Source organism: Taurulus bubalis, assembly GCF_910589615.1.
Source record: "Taurulus bubalis genome assembly, chromosome: 3".
NCBI classification, from domain to species: Eukaryota; Metazoa; Chordata; class Actinopteri; order Perciformes; family Cottidae; genus Taurulus; species Taurulus bubalis.
Window position 1 is genome coordinate 20,297,009 of NC_136591.1, and position 16,024 is coordinate 20,313,032.

Here is a 16,024-nt window from a genome sequence, read left to right on the forward strand (position 1 = left end):
ATATATCTCAATAGCAAGCAGGAGACATTGAATATGTTTCTTATGACTCTTATGTATCACTTCTTCGTGACGCCGTCTCCTCACCAGGTGTGAGTCGTACGGGGGTCCTGAGTTTCCTCCGGGTGCTTCCTCCACTGCTACCTTCTGCGGCTGGAGAGGATGTCACCTTCTCAGGAGCTGGTGCCAATGACGCCGACACAGAGTTATGAGCCCTCAGTGAGCGAGTAGACTCTGAAGACGCAGAGAAATATAATAATGCGCTCAATAACGAACATATCGGAGGTTACAAAACTGTTACCCTACTTCTATAAGCATGCATGTAAGGCAGCACACTGTCTGCTTGGAGGAGACTGTTACCCATAGAGTACAGTAGAGGGCGGAGCCTGTGTGAGCTAGAAATTATTATACTCCTGAGTATGAGCAGTGATCTCACCTGCTGTGGTCTGTGTGCTGCCCGCTGCATTGTGGGAGGAGGACGAGGAGGGCGGAGAGTTGGTGGAGTGCCGCGCCGCGCTCCGGGTACGTCCCGCGGTCGGCGTGTCGGTCTTCCCGTTGACCAGCTGAGGGGGCGGCTTGACGGGGACGCTCTGCCTCAGGGAGGACGGTCGTGAAGGTGGCGGCAGCGGGGGTGACGCCTCCTTTTTCCCGGTCACCCTTGAAGACACGCGTCTCTTTCTCTCCGGACTAAAAAAAAAAAAAAGGGCAGGAGATGGGAAGAAGGAATACCGCAGATCACACCCAATGCACGGCACGGCAATGAGACCCGGAGCCCCACGTTAAATATCACCGTCTCCTACCTGGACGCGGTGCTGCTCGCTGGGGATTCGCTCCGCCTCCTCCTCCTCTTCATGGCGTGCCGCGTCTGCCGGTCCGTGGCGTGGCGCGCCTGCCGGTCGGTGCCCTGTCGGGTCAGCTTCTTCTCCGTCAGGCCGTGGATGGCCTTGTAGTCGGCCAGGATGGAGCTGACGTGCTCCTCGAACAGGGCGGAGAGCCTCAGACTCATGCTGTAGATCTGGAGACACAACAAATGAGAGCGTTGTATTTCATGAGCTCAGCAAAGCATGGAGTCCACCCTGGTTTTACAGACTTTTTGTGTATGTATGTGTGTATGTGTGTGTGTGTGTATGTGTGTGTGTATATGTGTGTGTATATGTATGTGTGTGTGTGTGTGTGTGTGTGTGTGTGTGTGTGTGTGTGTGTGTGTGTGTGTGTGTGTGTGTGTGTGTGTGTGTGTGTGTCTCACCCGGGACTTCTTACTAGGCGTGTAAGCTTTGGAGTTGCTGAAAATGAGCCGGACGTCTTTGCAGAGCTCGATGGGAGATTGGTACTTTCCCTCTTTGAGCGTGTTGAGGACGGTGCTGAAGTCCATTGGCGAGTCGACTATCTGTAGGTAGTCCTGTGAGAGGCAGAGGGGACGTTGGGATACATTTCAATTACCGCTTTTCAAAGGAGGAGAACAGAAATGCGGAGAGGAGAGAGAGAAAAAACAGATAGAGTAGGAGAGGGGAGAGGAGTAAGAGCTCTGGGGTTTTCACTTTGAGCGAGCTGGAGAGAGAAAAGAAATAACCAAAAGCAAAAAAATTCCACCAACAAGAGAACTCAAATCCCACTGAAACCTGGAGTCTGTTCACATGGTTCCTCCTTCACAACTTACACACCCATTAGATTTAGTCTTCATTTAAGATGCTGAATGCAGAGAGGCCTTTAAATACCACTCGTGTGATTGAACCGTACAGCAAGATTAAAAACAATCCGGATGTTGCAGGACATACCGGGTATTCCTGGAGGTCCACGGGTTCTCTGAAGGGCTCAGAGTCCTCGCACTGAAAGATGAGATCCAGCAGCTCCTTGCAGCGCCCCCGCCAGGCCTGGGGGTCGTACGATGGGGGTCGGGTTCGCTGCTGCTGCCGCCGAGTGGGCCGCCGACTCTGCAGGAAAAAACAAATGGCGGGTAAATAAGAAAAACTGCTGTGCTGGCTTACGCAAAACAGCCTCCTGCTCTTTAGACGGTGGTATGGTTTGTTTCAACCGACGGGGACACCGTCAGATATTGGTACCTTGTGGTTCCGCGTGGATGTTCCGGGAGTATTGGTATCTTCATCCTCCTCCTCATCATCCTAAATAGATAGGAAAAGAGTAATTAAACAAAAGGCAATGTATAGTAAGCTTTTTTATGAATATAAATTTGCTAAACAATATTTTGGCTTCAAAATCCTCATGTAATGAATATCAGCCAATAACTAGTGTAGTGAAAAACGAAAGTTACGAAGGTAACTACGGTTCTATGAATCCTGGATGACCGCCAGAGGCAGTGTTTTCACACTGGATATCTTCCGTCTTGCGCTTGCGCAGTTCGAGTACGTATACCAAAAATGTCACGTGTGACCTCGGATGAGTCCCCAGCCGGGTATAACTTCCGGCCTCATCTTGAGATCATGTCCTGCGGAATCTTCTCGCGAAACCAAGAGATTCCGAGTGACCAAGAACTCTGGCGATCATCCAGGATTCATGGAACCGTAGTTACCTTCGTAACTTTTGTTCTATTTCATCCTTACTGACCACCAGAGGCAGTGTTTTCACAAGTCACGAGGAATGTACAGGAACCTACCTCGTCTGACTCAGGCAGAGGAATGTGGACGAAGAACCGCACCCAATGGGTGAGGGGTGGCAACGTTCACTCTGTAGTATCTGGTAAATGTGCTCGGTGATGCCCATGAGGCCGCCGCACATATATCCTCCATGGACACACCTCTCAGGGTTGCCCATGACGTGGAGACACTCCTGGTAGAATGGCCCCTTACTCTGGGTGGCAGCGCCCGGCCGTTCGCCCTGTATGCACAGGCAATGGCTTCTACTATCCAGTGGGACAGGCGCTGTTTTGACAGGGCACAGCCCTTCCTAGGTCCCCCATAGCAGACAAAAAGCTGCTCCGACTGCTGTATACCTGCGCTGGCCTCGGCATAGGCTCTGAGGACCCACACTGGGCACAGTAGCCCTGACCTCTCCTCTCCCAATGGAGGGTTAAACTGTGCGAGCTGAATAGGTTGGTTGAGGTGCGAGCGTGTCAGCACCGTCGGAAGAAATGCTGCACTAGGCCATAGTGTAACACCCGAGCCATCTGAGTTCCACCTCAAACAGGATTCACTCACCGACAGGGCGTGTAACTCACCTACCCGCTTTGCCGACGCAATGGCAAGGAGAAAGACGGGCTTTGCTGACAGCCATCGCAGCTCTGCCTCTGTTGTGGGTTCAAAGGGAGGTGAGCGTAGGGCGTCCAGTACCACGGACAGGTCCCATGGAGGGGCCCTCGGGGTGCTCGGAGGTCGCAGTCGCTGAGCCCCCCCTCAAGAAGAGGGACACCAGCTTGTGGCTCCCCACAGTGCTGTTGTCGATCTTAGCATGCTGCCATGAGATAGCAGCTATGTAAACCCTTAGGGTAGAGGGAGACCGGCCCCTATCTAGGAGGGACTGCAGAAACTCGAGTACAGTAGGCACAGGGCACTGTACTGGGTCTTCGTTGTGAACCCCGCACCAGTCGGAAAACAGCCTTCATCTACACTCTTACTGTAGACGGGTAGATGGCGCTCTGGCATTTAGAATCGTCGTCCTGACTGGTTCTGTGCAGCTGCTCAGCAGCTGGTCGGGCCCTGCAACGGCCAGGCCCTTAGGTGAAGGCGCCTGGGGTCGGGATGCCAGATTCGACCTCCTAGCTGCGATAGAAGATCCTTCCTGTCGGGGAGGCGCCATGGCGTCCCGCGACAGAGTCAGTGCAGCAGAGGGAACCAAGTCCTGGTGGGCCATAAGGGGGCCACCAGCACCAGCCTGTGACCCTGCTGAAGAACCCTGAGGAGCGTTGGCAAGATCAGGGCAATTGGGGGGAAAGCATAAAGAAAGCCCTCCGGCCACGTATGAGCCAGGGCATCTTGACCCAGAGGACTGGTCCTCTCTACCAGGGAGAACCAGCGGGGGCAGTGGGTCGATCTCTCTGAGGCAAAGAGATCCACCTCTGCTCTGCCGAAGAGGCCCCAGATGCTGTGCACAACCTCTGGGTAAAGCCGCCACTCCCCCGGAGGCTTGTGACGGGAATCTGCAATCTGGTTCCGCTCTCCTGGTAAATACATTGCCCGAAGGCTGGTCAGGCGAGGGGTTGCCCAGGTCAGAAGGGCACAGGAAACCCGTAGCAATCCTGCAGACCTGGTGCCCCCTTGATGGTTTATGTGGAACACGGTCGAAATATTGTCCGACCGAACAAGTACATGTTTTCCTCTTAAATGTGGAAGGAAATGTCTGAGCGCTAGGTGCACAGCATGTAGCTCCAGGACATTGATATGTTCCCTGCGGTCTTGAGCGGGCCACTGCTCCCGAGCAGTCCTGCTCTGCCACACTGCACCCCACCCTGAGAGGCAGGCATCTGTCGTGACGACCTCCCGACGGGATGGGATCACGCCCATGGCAACGCCTCCTGACAGGTATGCTCTCTCCCTCCACGGGGATAGAGCTCGGAGGCACTGCTGTGACACTCTTACTGTCCTGTGCCTGTGGCACTCAACGTCCAAGTGAAGGCTGTTCAGCCATCTCTGCAAGGGGCTGAGGCAGCTGTCAATTTGCCTAAGAGGCGAAGAAAGAGGATGTAGGGCAACCGTCTGCCCCCTCGGAAGAGGGGGAGGCTGCGGAGGATGCTGTCCACACGCTGGGGCGACGGACAGGCTCTCATAGTGGCCGCGTCCAGAGCTAGACCGATGAAGGTTATGCTCTGAGAAGGGCTCAGAGAGCTCTTCTCCATGTTTACCCTGAAGCCCCACAGGGCCACATGAGAGAGAAGGCGAGCAGTGTCCTGTGCAGCCTGAGCCCGGGATGGCGCACAGATCAGCCAATCGTCCAGGTACGACAATATCCTCATGCCCTGCGCTTGCAGGGGGAGAAGGGCAGCCGCGACACATCTTGGGAACACTTGTGGGGAGAGGGAGAGTCTGAATGGAAGCACCCTAAACTGAAAACAACGGCCTTGGAAGGCAAAACGAAGGAACTGTCTGTGATGAGGTACAATGGGGACGTGAAAATAGGCGTCCTTTAAGTCGACCGACGTGCATCAGTCTCTCTTGGAGATGGCACGAAGGACGTCTGCTGTGCTCAGCATGTGAAATGGTAAGACCCTCAGGAACTTGTTTAGTCCCCTCAAATCTAGGACTGGGCGCAGTCCGCCGTTCTTCTTCTTTACGAGGAAGTAGGTTGAGTAGAACCCCCTGGCCTGTGACCGGGGTCCCACCACCTCGATTGCGCCTTTGTCAGGAGCACGGCTAACTCCTGGCTCAGGGCTATGGACTTTGCCGGGTATGTGATGGTGGTCATATTGACCCGGCTGAAAGCTGGGGGCCGGCGTCGGAATTGAAGCTTGTACCCCTGGGTTAGGGTGGAAACCACCCAGGGGTCTGGAGCGTGATCTACCCAGTAGCTGACATGCTGCTGGGAGAAATAACCGACTGCCGGCCCCGGGACCTCAGTCCCTGCCCCTAAAGGCTCTGGGGGGGTGACTGCTAGTCCCCCGGCTCGGAAATTGCCTGGGGGGCACGCGGGTAGAGCCGCGTTGGGCGTGGACCGGCCTCTCAGCAGGGCGCTGAGGCCGCTGGTGGCTACTGGGGTAAGCTGGGGGCCGAAAATGGCCCCGGGTTCGACTGGGACAGTACGGAGGGTCCGCCTACATGCCTCTGACAGGAGTGACTGCGCCAGCCAAACCTGGCGGCGGGTCTAAACCAGGGTCGACATCATGCGCCCGAGTTCCCTTGACATGAGTGCAAACGCCTGCAGTGAAGCGTCACTGAAGCTGGTGGCAGTAGTGTCGAAGGTAGCCTGCTGCAGAGAAACTGAGAGGGCAAGCATAAGATGAGAGAGGGAATTGCCAATACGGCCCATGCATGCTGCCATGTTGTAAGATTGGCAAAGCAGGTCGTCCGTGATCCGACATTGGAGTCGACGTCCGGCCTCAGAGTCTCCTCAGGGGAAACTATGAGAGACGCAATAGTAGGCTCGACGGGTGGCATGTGCTCTAGGCCACATCTTGCCGCCTCCTGCATGGACGCCAGGATTCGGGCATCTGCCGAGAGACGGGAGTGAGCCTTGGGGTTCCTCCAACATACGTGCAACTCCCTCAGATATTCCTCTGAGGGAGGAACAGAAAAGGTGGCAGGGGCACTAGCCGGTGCGGGTTCCGGCTGCTTTAAGTCCAGTTGCAGGTGTGCCAGTGCCATGCGAATGACGGACCCCATGGAGTCGTCGACTGGCCCCTCCGAAGGAGTATGGGCTGAGGAATGGGAACCAGGCCCGGAAGAATGGGAGGCCTGCCCATCACTGTATTCAGTGAAGAAATTGCCAGACGCTGTCAACGAGACAATGTCCTCCTCTAGGACCGGCTCGGCCAGGGGTGGATCTGATGTTCAGTCCCCCCCCACACCAGGGTGGAGGGTCAGGAGAAGAGACGCTCGGCAGTCAGCAGCTCCACCCTAGAAGTCAACCTTCCGGATTTAGCTCTCCTGGGGGGGGGGCCCTGCGGCCCCCGAGAGCCGGCGTTTGACCCGAGTCTGTTGGGCTGGATCCGGCTGTCCTGACGGGGGAAGGTCATCCCCACCCATCAGGCGTTCCCCCCCAGCCAATCTAGCGACCCTCACTGCGTAAGGCATAATGCCGCAGTTCATGCATGGGTCCGCCGAGAGACCCTCCCTTAGGTGCCCGAGGCCCAGACAGGAGGGGCAAAGTTCATGGCCGTCGTCAGGCTGGAGGGGAGCCAAACAGGTCCCACAGCCAGCAAGGTTAAACATGACCGTGACTCAATGTTCTACCAGTAGCTCCAGCGCCTCTTCTAGAGCACCGAGCTAGTGGTAAGGAAAAGAAAAGAAGGAAGCACCGGCCTGTGGCAACTAGGATTGGAACCGGTGCCATACTGGCACCGGTTCCAACACGTCCGGTACCTACCGGACCGAAAAGCAACGCAGATTTCGGTGCACTACTCTGTAACGTTGCACGGTATATAGATACTAAAAAGGTAGTGCGGTACCCGCACGCTAAAAACGATTATTAAAATAGCGCGGATCAGAGCACACTCGCTTCTCTGCTCTCTGTCTGCCTGCTTGCAGAGCGGGGCTCGAGGGGGCGGGGCTTCCAGCGCTCACACACACACACACACACACACACACACACACACACACACACAGCGCGCGGACACACAGATCGCTGGAGACACGAGCACGAGCTTTTGAACGTCTCTCCTCGGCTTGCTGGAACAAATCTCTCCAGTTGATATTAATGATGACGTGTAGTCCAGTAAAGCAGCAGTTTGTAGAATCCAACAGTCTCTGAGTTCTGTTGCACACGGTCCCATCAGGCCACCTGACTGTTCTTTTTTTAAATATATATTTTTATAGTTTGAAGTTAAAAGGTTTGAAGCTGCAGTTTGAAGTCAAGTGTTTTGTATGTACTTATTTATTTATATCTATAGCATACTTTAAACAGTTCATAATATTGTTCAAATTGAAAAAAAAATTCAAAAAAGTATCGGTTCAGGCACCATTTAGGCACCGGTATTGTTTTAAAAGTATTGGTTTAGCACCGGTATCGGAAAAAACCCAAACGATACCCATCCCTAGTGGCAACAGGTCAGGCACAGTCTGTCTAGGAGAGGGGAGCGCAGCGCTCTCTTCACTAGTCCAGCAGCTGTGATTATTGGTGATCAGCCAGTAAGCTTCAGCGCTTTCTTCAGAGCACTGTGCTACTGTGGAGACAGGCTGGCACAGTCTGTCTTCTGACAGCTACTAGTCTAGAAGCTGTCAGAATTAGTGTGGTCTCGGTTAGCCTGCTTCTGCCTCTGCCCGGCTCGACAGTCCGGATGCCAAGCGCACCGTTCCCTCCTACGAGGGTACAGCTTGTCGCAGCCTTTGGAGGGCGAGAGACCCGCGACTCCGACCGGAGGTCACAAGGCTACCAGCGACGAGCTCTGTTTACACAAGTTCAGCTTTAGCTGATGCTAACACATTCGTTAGCCTGCGTAGCGAGAAGATGAAAAAGGACATGATCTCAGGATGAGGCCGGAAGTTATACCCGGCTGGGGACTTATCCGAGATCACACGTGACATTTTTGGTATACGTACTCGAACTGCGCAAGTGCAAGACGGAAGATATCCAGTGTGAAAACACTGCCTCTGGCGGTCAGTAAGGATGAAATAGAACAACATGTTTAGCATAAGTTGCATTCCAAAGGGGTAAAAATGCAAACACACCTCGTCTTCGGAGTCAGAGAAGGTCGCCTTCTTCATAGTTTTATAGAGTGGCATGATGTCTGTCATGTTTTGGTCCCTGGAAAATAAAAATAAGACGAGAGCAGAAATGTCAGACGCTACAAATGTGGAAATTAATACAAAATTCTGATTAAGAAGTTTTTGATAATGTTAATTAACCAGTTTTTTTTCTCTTTTTTTGTGGTTAATATACTCACTTAATGAACTGCAACATGAGGTCAGAGACAAACTTGGCGGTGGTGACGATGAACGCTCCGGGCTCGTTGAACGCTTGGGCGTTGTGTTCCACGTAACGGACCTCCCACATCAGAGAGGACAGCCGCCTGGAAAGAAAGACAGACGGGTTGAGTGTGTATCTAAGTCTAGTCACCACACACACACACACACACACACACACACACACACACACACACACACAGGATCTCCTTGGACTCAAACACACCTGTAGAAGCGGTTCACCAGCCTTTCACGCATGGTGCTGAGGTCAGTGCCATAGGACACCAGCGTGCAGTATGTGGGGTAAGCTTCGAGGTCCACCGGGAAGGCAAACGGCGCTGCCACATCTGAGGGAAGGAGGAAAGACAGGTGAAGAAGAAGAGAGGATTATTTACTGGAGCACATCTGCTGTAACGGGTCAGCATTTAATAAACATACTTAACATTGATATCTGTCTATTTACCCCCAAACAAAATAATAAAAAACACTTGCATGTGTCAAGAAACTTAATCATCCAGCGGGTTCTGAATGCACGTAAACAGCGTAAACGGGGTCATCCAGCAGGGTGAGAGCGCTGGCTGTTGGCCCCTCAGACCGCCACCAGAGGGAGCCCTCATGCCAGCTTTCATCCACTGGGAGGATTGCACTAACTCAAAGCCTGTTCCCGAATATGACATTACATCACTTAGCAGGAATTCAAGCATGCGCCCTCAATAATTGGCTGACGTGTGAGCAGTTTTATTTTCCTCTCACAACGCTGCTACTGCTGAGCTCAGAGCGGTGACTCCTCGATGTTGTGGAGTCATGCGTTTACAAGAAATGTGGCATCAGTTCGCATCCCGGCCTATGTGACATAAAGGGGGCTGTTTTTTTTGGGGGGGTTGGGGAGTTTGCTCGATGACGTCGTACCGAGCGTGCACAGCTGGTCGATGGCTTTGATGATGCGCTCGCACTCCTCTGCTCGCGTGTGGCAGCCCCATTCCCCGTCCAGCGGGACGTACAGCAGCTCCTTCTGCTCCTCCTCCACCAGCGGGACGCTAGTGCCCAACTCGTCGGGGAACGTGGCTGCGGAAGAGAGGGAAGGGGCGGAAAAAACACATCAGAAATGTAAAAATGGCGGACGATTACGTATGCATTTGTAGATTTGGGGTGTGTGCTGCAGCGTTGATGTGTTAAGAGACCTACCGTCGTCCGGGATGGGCTCCATGTCCCAAGGACTCATCTTCTCTGTATCTCCGTTGTCCCAGCTGGATGGGAAACAGATATGAATCATCATCATCATCATCATCACATTGAAGCATCGTGCTGCCGCTCCTCGCCCACAGAGTGGAGGTCATTCTCTCACCAGGTCTCTTTAAAACAACAGGAAGAGCTCGACGTCGACGAGAAAATGAAACTCAAACCGACAATGCGCTCATTAGTGTTTTTCAAATTGGAACGTCAGCGGCGAGGAAAGCCGAGCAATACGTGACAGAAGGGAGCCGCCGCGTCAGCCGGCATTTCAAATGTCAAATTCAAGGATCGTTTTGTCAAGTTTTTCTTGGATGATTCGAGCCAAGAGGCGTTTTCGCAGTTTTAATGAGCGTTGTGATCACACGTAGCTATTTGGAGACAAACAGTGCGCTACATGCAAACCATTTTTAACAAAAACAGGGTTTACATTTATTATACGTGGATGTGTTCAGATCTATGAGCTTGTTCAATCCTGGGAATTTACTGGAAAGACCAAGCGACAAACTGAGTTTTTACACAAGAAGCCAACTTTAGTGACATGCACAATTGTTTTTTTGCAGCTTCCCGAACCTTCCCGAATCCCTACATAGTGTTGTGCGGTATCAGCTTCATGTTACTCTGGTTATCCGGTCGGGGCGGGTTCATTTTCTGGTAGTTATCGTGACATTAATATAGTTTTTGTCATGTTGCATTTTGTGGTGTTGTTTAAAGAGGATGCAGGAACATTTGTGGCCTGTTCAATCAAAAATATCATCTGCAAGCAGGCTTACATTACGTAATAAAAACATTTAAAAAAGGTAACTATTAATTTACAGTGACAGAAAAAGTACCGATACCTTTAGTAAGAATGGGGATTTTTAGCAGGATAAAAAGACATTTGAATATGAAGAACAAAATGCTACCATGCACTTATTGGTGAATAAACTGGGTAGAATAATAACATAACATCATGTTGTATGTAAAGCAGAAAGGTGGACTAACGTCACAGTGATTGAACCGTTTTCTGGTATCGAGGTGATCAAGTTACGTTACTGTAATAGTGTGATACTTGGATCGGGTTACGTGCTACTTTTTCTAACCAATGATTCGTAATAGTATCTAAATATCTTTTTTAAAGTACCCTATTATGGTATGCCATTATCACCTTGCAGTTGGGAAAACAGACAATATGAGCATTGATTCTGAATCATTTTGCTGTCGTTTGGCTCATTCTTTCCTTTCCGTTTCACACACGTTACATTGGTTGTCTGCCTCTGCTCATTTTGCTGACATAACTGAGGAACTGTTGCTGTGATGCACTGGGTCACGTTGCTCATGCAAACACAACGGGTCGGTCTCGTGGAACTGGGATTGTGCCGCGCTTTGGATTGGAACTGCGATTAGAACGAGAGGGAACCAGAGCTGTGATCCTACCAGACATTGTAGCACTGAAACAGGCTGTCGGGGTACTGAGGCTGGAAGGGCTCCTGGCTCTCGATGGTCCCAAACCACCAGGCGTCGTCGATCACCGACCGAAACCTGTCACCTACACACACACACACACACACACACAGTTTAGAGATTTAAAAGAGAACAGGTGACCTACAAAAAAATGAGAGAAATGGTCTGACCTATGCTCCACTGCCTCTTCCTGGCGTTGTCAAACTGCTGACGCAGCACGAGAAAGTCGATGACATCAGGCATGTCGTGGTATCTGTGTGGAGTAAAAATAAAAAAACGTACACAAGTTAGCGTGTTATCAACGAAGCAGCTCCAGAAGGAGTGGAGTCGCCATACAAACCAGTGTGAAGTAGATAAAACACGTCCGATTAGAAGTGGCACTTTAGCGTTCCCCTGACAGCTTTACTTTATAACGCCACTCAAGATCACCAAATAAAATGCTTAATTGCCATCGTCTGGCTTTGTGTGAGGATGAGATTTAATTAAGAACAGAAAAGCTGCATTCAATCTGAACAGAAGAGCCCCGGGACTACTTTTCAAGGAACTAAAAAAGGTTCCCTCGGCCCATTTGTACCAATGAGTAGCATTTACTGATCCATGCTGGATGTTATAAAAGAAAATGTAACTAAGGGCGTCAGTTAGAAAGTAACTCATCAGCTGAGTGTTTGAAGGTTGTTTATCTCTCTCCCTCTCTCTCCCTCTCCCTCTCTCCCTCTCTCTCCCTCTCTGTCCCTCTCTCTCCCTCTCTCCCTATTCTAGTTAATCATCAAACACCTGAGCTTTTCAGTTATTGTCAGAATAAAAAGCTGCAGATCCTCTGACGCTCTTGTGGGGGGGTCGGAGCTTACTTCATGGAGAAGGATCCTCCGGTCAGCTTGCCGGTGTCGGGGTCCAGGAAGGACAGCTTCAGGCAGCACAGCGTGGGCAGGCCCACCTCGTACTTGATGCCCACGATCTTCATCAGCTCCTGCTCCTGAGCCGCAGAGAAAAGGAACAAATCATGGACATGTAACACAACTTATTTCCCCTCAGCAGAACACTGTGGAGCCCCGTTAGCGTGAGCAGAGTTCAGTTGCTACACCCGAATCACACGTCTCAGGCAATACATTCATGGTGCACACTGTGACATGCAATGCATTGTGGGCCGCTGTCTCCACAGACATTGATATTACCGCCTGCACACATGGAAAATAGATGAAAAAATATACAGGGAATAAATGTATCCCATAAGCTGTTACTTTAAAGTGTTGAAGTGTGTGTGTGTGTGTGTGTGTGTGTGTGTGTGTCTTTACGTTTCATACACTGAGATGGAACTTTGTACTTCTTTTCAGTGGAGGTATATTTTTAGGATGGAAAAAAGGGACTTAAGTTCACATGAAAGTGAAACCAGACAGGTGCCTAGCGGTAAAAAAGACGCAGCGCTACATTACATTACATCACCGCAGCTCGCAACTATGTAGCAATTCCTCGGAAAATTGCTATGTCTTCAAGGCCGAGTGTCATTGTCTCATCTCTGCTGCTCTGATCCTTTTAGCCGCCTTCACCTTGTAAACATCATTAAGAGAGAAACGCTACGGAAATTATCAAGTTCTTAAGTTCTTAAGAGTCGTTAGTAATTCAGCTGCACGAATGCAGCTCCTCCGTGTAAAGACTGTATTGATTTGTGTTTCATGGCTCTACGAGAATTTATATAAAAAAAAATTGACAAAGGGCTTCTCCTCAGTGGTCGTGTGCACACGAATAAAGACACACTGTGAGCCTCCAGACGCGTGAGATCTAAAGAGCACGGCCTCTTGAAAACATCTTCGTCAAACTGCTGCTCACCCGGAGCTCCATCTTGTGCCAGGGCTGCTTCTTGGGATTGATGCTGTATATCTTCTTTTGTTTGGCCATCTCCACATAGGCTTCATGGCCCTGTCGGAAGTAGTAGAGCTACACACACACACACACACACACACACACACACACACACACACACACACACACACACACTTTTAAATTTTAAATACCACGGTGCATTACGTGTATTTTTTCTGGCATGCAACTTGGCTTGAAAAAAAGGAAACTTGTGGTCGCTGCATTTTAAGCAGCCGAGGACGGCAATGTCAGTGTGTCCCCTTGTATGTGTATGTGTGTCCCCTTGTATGTGTGTGTGTGTGTGTGTGTGTGTGTGTGTGTGTGTGTGTGTGTGTGTGTGTGTGTGTGTGTGTAATGGCCGTCGCAGCCTCACAGGGCCGCTAGGTTTGCTGCAGACTGGGCTTGTTGCTATGTAAAACTGGAGCCGGTGTTTGTGGCGTGTACCTCGTCTCCCATCTGGGGGATGTAAGGACATCTCCGGGGGACCGTGTCTGTGATCCAGGCAGAAGGAAGCCACTCCTCCAGAGTCAGACCTTGCTCCTGAAACTCCTGACACACCAGGAAATACATATTCAGCAGCAGACCTTTCATATATTGCATTACATATCCTTTCTTCTTTAAAATACATATATATGAGCAATGCACTTTTTGTTTAATCAAGGGCTGCAACTATCAATATTTTCAATTGTCAAAAAATTAAGAAAAATGTTCATCAGTGTTCCCAAAAGCCCAAGATGACGTCTGACATCTTGTTTTGTCCACAACTCAAAAGATATTCAGGTTTCCTTTCACAGAGGAGTAAAGAAACCCGAAAAAATAGCCACATTTTAGAAGCTGGATTCAAAACATCTTAACTGAAATCGATTATCAAAGCAGATGATTAAATTGAATGCTAAATCTTTGAACTAATGGTTTAATCTGGATACTCATTTGTAGAAATGGCTTATAACTTTACATCACGCCTGAAGCCACGAGCACCGTGACTAAAGACCCACCTTCCTCTTCTCCTTTGGCTGCTTCTTCTTTGGTACCGCCTCGTCTTTGTCCGCCTTGTCCTTCTTCCTCTCCTTCTTCCCATCCCCCCTCTTCTTCTCCCCGTCTTCCTCGGAGCCGCTGCTCTTCTTCTTCACTCTCACGCTCTTCTTGGGCGGCTCGAGGTTGATCCCGGCGTCCGCCGTCCAGTCGGAGTAGTCGCTGGAGTAGTCGCTGCAAGAACGCACACGGATGAGTACGCAGACGCGTCTCGCTCATGTGTGTGTGTGTTGATCTGCGTGTGTGTGTGTGTGTGTGTGTGGGAGATGGGTAATGCGTGCGATGTCATGAAAGTTACCTGGAACTGCTGTGGTCATCTTGCCAGGGCTCCTTTTGCTCCTCCTCCTTCTCCTCGGAGGAGGAGTGTCCGTTGATCTGCCGAACCTCCACGTCTCCCTGGGAACACACATCGCTTCATGTAAGCACTCTTAACCCTAGAACACTAACGTCACAAATAGTAACACCATCACTAACGTCGGGTATATTTCACCCGATATAATGTACCTGATAAAAAATACTTCATCAAAATATATAAAAATACAACAATACAAGGCAAATTGAAGTACTCTTCTTTTATTTTACCCTATAGAACTTCTCATGAAATGAAAAACAGGTAATCGGGTGAAAAATTAGGGAATCATCAATGAAACATGATTAAAAACATAAATAATGGAGATATGAACTTGTTCTTTGGTCCACCCGTTCCTGGGACACGTGTGCCTTGCCCCGTGAAGGAAAAGTCTCCCTTCAATGTTAAAACCCATATGAAATGTTTTCACCCTCTATCACTAAGGTCGGGTGAAAATCACCTGAACACGTGCCTGTTGAAAATAACAGGGATTGGAGGGTAGAGACACGCCCACTTTTAATAAGACATGCCTACCTTCAATAACGTCTGTGTTCAATAACCCTCGCAACTCAGACAAAAGCAACACAATGAAAATAACGTAACCCCAATCGCTCGGGTTATAATCACCCGACGTTAGTGTTCTAGGGTTAAGGAGGAAGGTGGCAAGGTAAGGTACTGTGTGTTAGAGACAAAAGGGTGCGTGGCGGTGTAAACAGCCTTTTTTTTTTTTACACCGGATGTATTGAACTCTCTCTCTGTCAATATGACCGTTAAAGGTAGAAATAAATCATAACTCTTTTGCGTTTTATCATTTGTTGGAATAAAATATACACACATTTAGGAAAAGTCAGGGTCCTGCAGTAACATGGATTTATTTTGCAAAATTAAGAAACACTCAAAACTACTCAAAACGTCACAAATTGATTAGACTGTTAGACGGCTGGACTGCTTTGAAGGCCGGGAAGTGACATTAATCCTCGTATACTATTCTTATGAGGAACAGGAAAGAGCAAAATCACAGAGTTTCATCTATCAATATACTATAGGCACTTTACATACCATATGGTCATATTTACATCTACGTGTACATCACCTCGCTTAACTTAGTAAAGAAATCATTAATTAAGTGTGGCTTCAGCTGCAAGGGGTCATAGACCCCTGCAGCAAGCGCACTTCATGTTCTCCTGCGGGCTTAATAATAATAATCATAGTCCCACAAAAACTTTGGCGCGTATCTCCTCCCACAGCATTTGACCGGCCGTTTTCCCGAAAAGTACGAAAAATGGCGAGAAATTGTCCCATTCACTTGACTGGGGATTCGGACTCTAGAGAGCAAAAAAACATTCATCTTTGGTGACTCACCATAATTTATCGCAGAGAAATGATTTAAAGTTTAAAACATTGACAAAAGTCTGGAGTTTATTTGCCCAATTGGGCATTTTTTGATAGCTAGCACAGTTTTCATGTAATTATTGTTCAAGTTTAGGAAACTGTGGGAACCATTTCAGAGTTTACAATGGGTGTGTATGGGGCAGGTTAGAGTGGTGATGTCATCGCTAGAGCACGGAGGAGCTTTGTACTAACCCCCGTATTTGTATTTTGCCATTCACTC

The 16,024-nt window shown here is 49.8% G+C and overlaps 1 protein-coding gene across 1 annotated transcript in view; it reads right to left on the reverse strand.

Moving 5' to 3' along the window:
• Positions 1-16,024, reverse strand: part of phip (PHIP subunit of CUL4-Ring ligase complex) — a gene marked incomplete at both ends in the record, with an annotated part of 34,660 nt that overhangs the window by 707 nt on the left and 17,929 nt on the right. Inside the window, 18 exon segments of the mRNA XM_079215954.1 lie at positions 85-231; positions 434-684; positions 798-1,012; positions 1,244-1,396; positions 1,773-1,928; positions 2,058-2,117; positions 8,268-8,343; positions 8,483-8,608; positions 8,728-8,848; positions 9,411-9,566; positions 9,687-9,748; positions 11,148-11,259; positions 11,345-11,427; positions 12,023-12,147; positions 12,999-13,106; positions 13,476-13,580; positions 14,027-14,237; positions 14,362-14,459. Coding sequence (XP_079072080.1) covers positions 85-231; positions 434-684; positions 798-1,012; positions 1,244-1,396; positions 1,773-1,928; positions 2,058-2,117; positions 8,268-8,343; positions 8,483-8,608; positions 8,728-8,848; positions 9,411-9,566; positions 9,687-9,748; positions 11,148-11,259; positions 11,345-11,427; positions 12,023-12,147; positions 12,999-13,106; positions 13,476-13,580; positions 14,027-14,237; positions 14,362-14,459 — 2,365 coding nt within the window.